Source organism: Oryzias melastigma, linkage group LG15 (assembly GCF_002922805.2).
Source record: "Oryzias melastigma strain HK-1 linkage group LG15, ASM292280v2, whole genome shotgun sequence".
Lineage (NCBI taxonomy): Eukaryota > Metazoa > Chordata > Actinopteri > Beloniformes > Adrianichthyidae > Oryzias > Oryzias melastigma.
The window spans coordinates 15393559-15395503 of NC_050526.1; the positions used below are offsets into that span (position 1 = coordinate 15393559).

A 1945-nucleotide genomic window follows, 5' to 3' on the forward strand; every position below is an offset into this window, starting at 1 on the left:
CATTCATCAAATCTGCCCTCGCGACACAAAAGAGGCGCGCTTTCCTGACATTTTTGCGTTCCCGCCTCTGATGTGAAGCCGCAGATAAACCGAACAAGTGATCAAGTTGCGGCGGCCTTTTGTAATCAGAGTATTTTGTCTAATCCCGCCGCAGTTGGATTTTTCCGAGCGCTGAGCTGCTAAAGCCGGGATTAGGGGAGAGGAGGGGAAAGTTTGGCTGCCTCGGCGGCGGGATTGGTGCGGGGATCTGCGGGGATGCTGTCGCCGCTTATTAAAACCGCCATGCAGAAAACGCGGAGTTGGTCGGAGCCGCGCGGGCGGGCGGCGCGCGCAGGCCGAGCGGCACCTGAGAGGTGAGGCCAGCACATCAAAGCGCGGGAGATAATCCATTCGCGTGAGGATCCGCAGCTGCGCGGCCGCGTTCGCGCCGCTCTCATCCCGCTTTTCCCAGTTTTCCTCTTCGGGATCAGTAGAGGGAAGCGGGAGCGGCGGGAGGAGCGCGTCTGGAGTTCTGGCGACACTTTTAAAGATCCTTTTGGGCAAAAAGAAACTTTATGGATTTTAATTTAAAAGCTGCAAACTTTGACTTCAAGGTTTCATATGAAACGGACCGCCTCGGGGGACGCAGCGCGCGCGCCCGGTTCCAAACAGGAGCGGGAGCCGCGCGCTCCGCGGTCAGAAAGGCCGGAGGACGTCGGCTGTCAGAACCGATTCTGCTGCGTCACCGGTGGACGGACGCTGCCCGCGCGCCGCAGCGGAGGGTCAGCGCGCGCGCCTCCTTTCCTTTGAACTGTTCCGCTCCGTTTGATGTCCGCGCGCTCCGCTTTTATTTTAAAGTGTGAGGAGTTTTTTTTTTTTTATGGAAAGAGCTGCGTCCTGCGCGTGCACAGGAGAAAGATTCACTTCAAAAAGGCGGGAATAATCATCTGGAAAAATTCGCCATGAAGGAATTCTGCAAGTTTAGAAAGTTAAAAAAAGAAGAAATAAAACATTAAAAAACGAGTGAAGTGAAGCTGGAGTCTGAGGACAAACGGGCTCACGCGCCTCTGGAGTATGAAATGATCAGGACTTTATTGTTGCAGACTTGGATTATGACATTGGAATAAATAATCTGATAAATGTTCACACACAGGACAGGTGAGGAGCTCTAGAGACGCAGGTGAAGCACGTGTCCTCCAGTACAATAAATACAAACCAAAGTGGAGCAGCGGCTGAAACGTGGAGACTCACTTACAAGCAGCAAAAGGCAATAAATAAAATCCGTTGGTTGTTTCTGACATGAAGGGGATTCTGGGAGCGGTCGGAGGCGGAGCCTATCTCTGTTTTGGTAAACTGCTTTCAGCCACACATTACAAAAGGCAATAGTAAAGGAGTATGAACATAAGGATGCAGGTATCTTACAAGTACAAAGTGATAAAAGCAGCTGGAAAAGGTCTCTGAGAAGCCGGCGCCGCGCTGTACCTCAGCATCACGCCACGGCGAGGAGGATCAGACGCTAGTCTGGATCCGGCGCCCAACACCTGGACGTGTCGGGCGCTCACTGCAGGACGCACTTCTCCTCTTTCTTGGCCATCTTGCCTTTGTTCTGCTCCAGCGTGCGCTCCAGGTGCTCGTCCTCCTCCTCGGCCCTGTGGACGGCAAAGGTCACATGTCACGTGGGGAGGGGCGGGGGACGCAGGTGACGCCGTCGGGGCCACCGCGGCACCTGTGGAGTTTCACCTGCCGGCCGGCACCGATCACCCCCCAACAGAGACACTCACTGCTTCTCCTGAGCGTCCAGGTCTCGGACCAGCGCGTCCCGTTTGTTGACCAGAATGACCAGCTCGTCCAGCAGCAGCTGTTCCCGCCTCTTCTGGGCCTCCGTCTTCTGCCAGTCTGGAGGAAACGCACAACACCGTACTGAGCGCACAAACTGTGTCAGAGCCTCATTCAAGTTCTGGTCATA

At 54.8% G+C, this 1945-nt stretch overlaps 1 protein-coding gene across 4 annotated transcripts in view; it reads right to left on the minus strand.

The window, feature by feature from the left end:
- Positions 1-1047: 1047 nt before the first annotated feature.
- Positions 1048-1945, minus strand: part of ehbp1 (EH domain binding protein 1) — a 154739-nt gene continuing 153841 nt past the window's right edge. For all 4 annotated transcript variants that reach the window (XM_024296537.2, XM_024296535.2, XM_024296536.2 and 1 more), the window contains 2 exons: positions 1761-1875; positions 1048-1628 (listed from right to left, as the gene is read on the minus strand). In XM_024296537.2, coding sequence (XP_024152305.1) covers positions 1538-1628; positions 1761-1875 — 206 coding nt within the window. In that variant the 3' untranslated portion in view covers positions 1048-1537. The remainder of the gene's footprint in view (positions 1629-1760; positions 1876-1945) is intronic.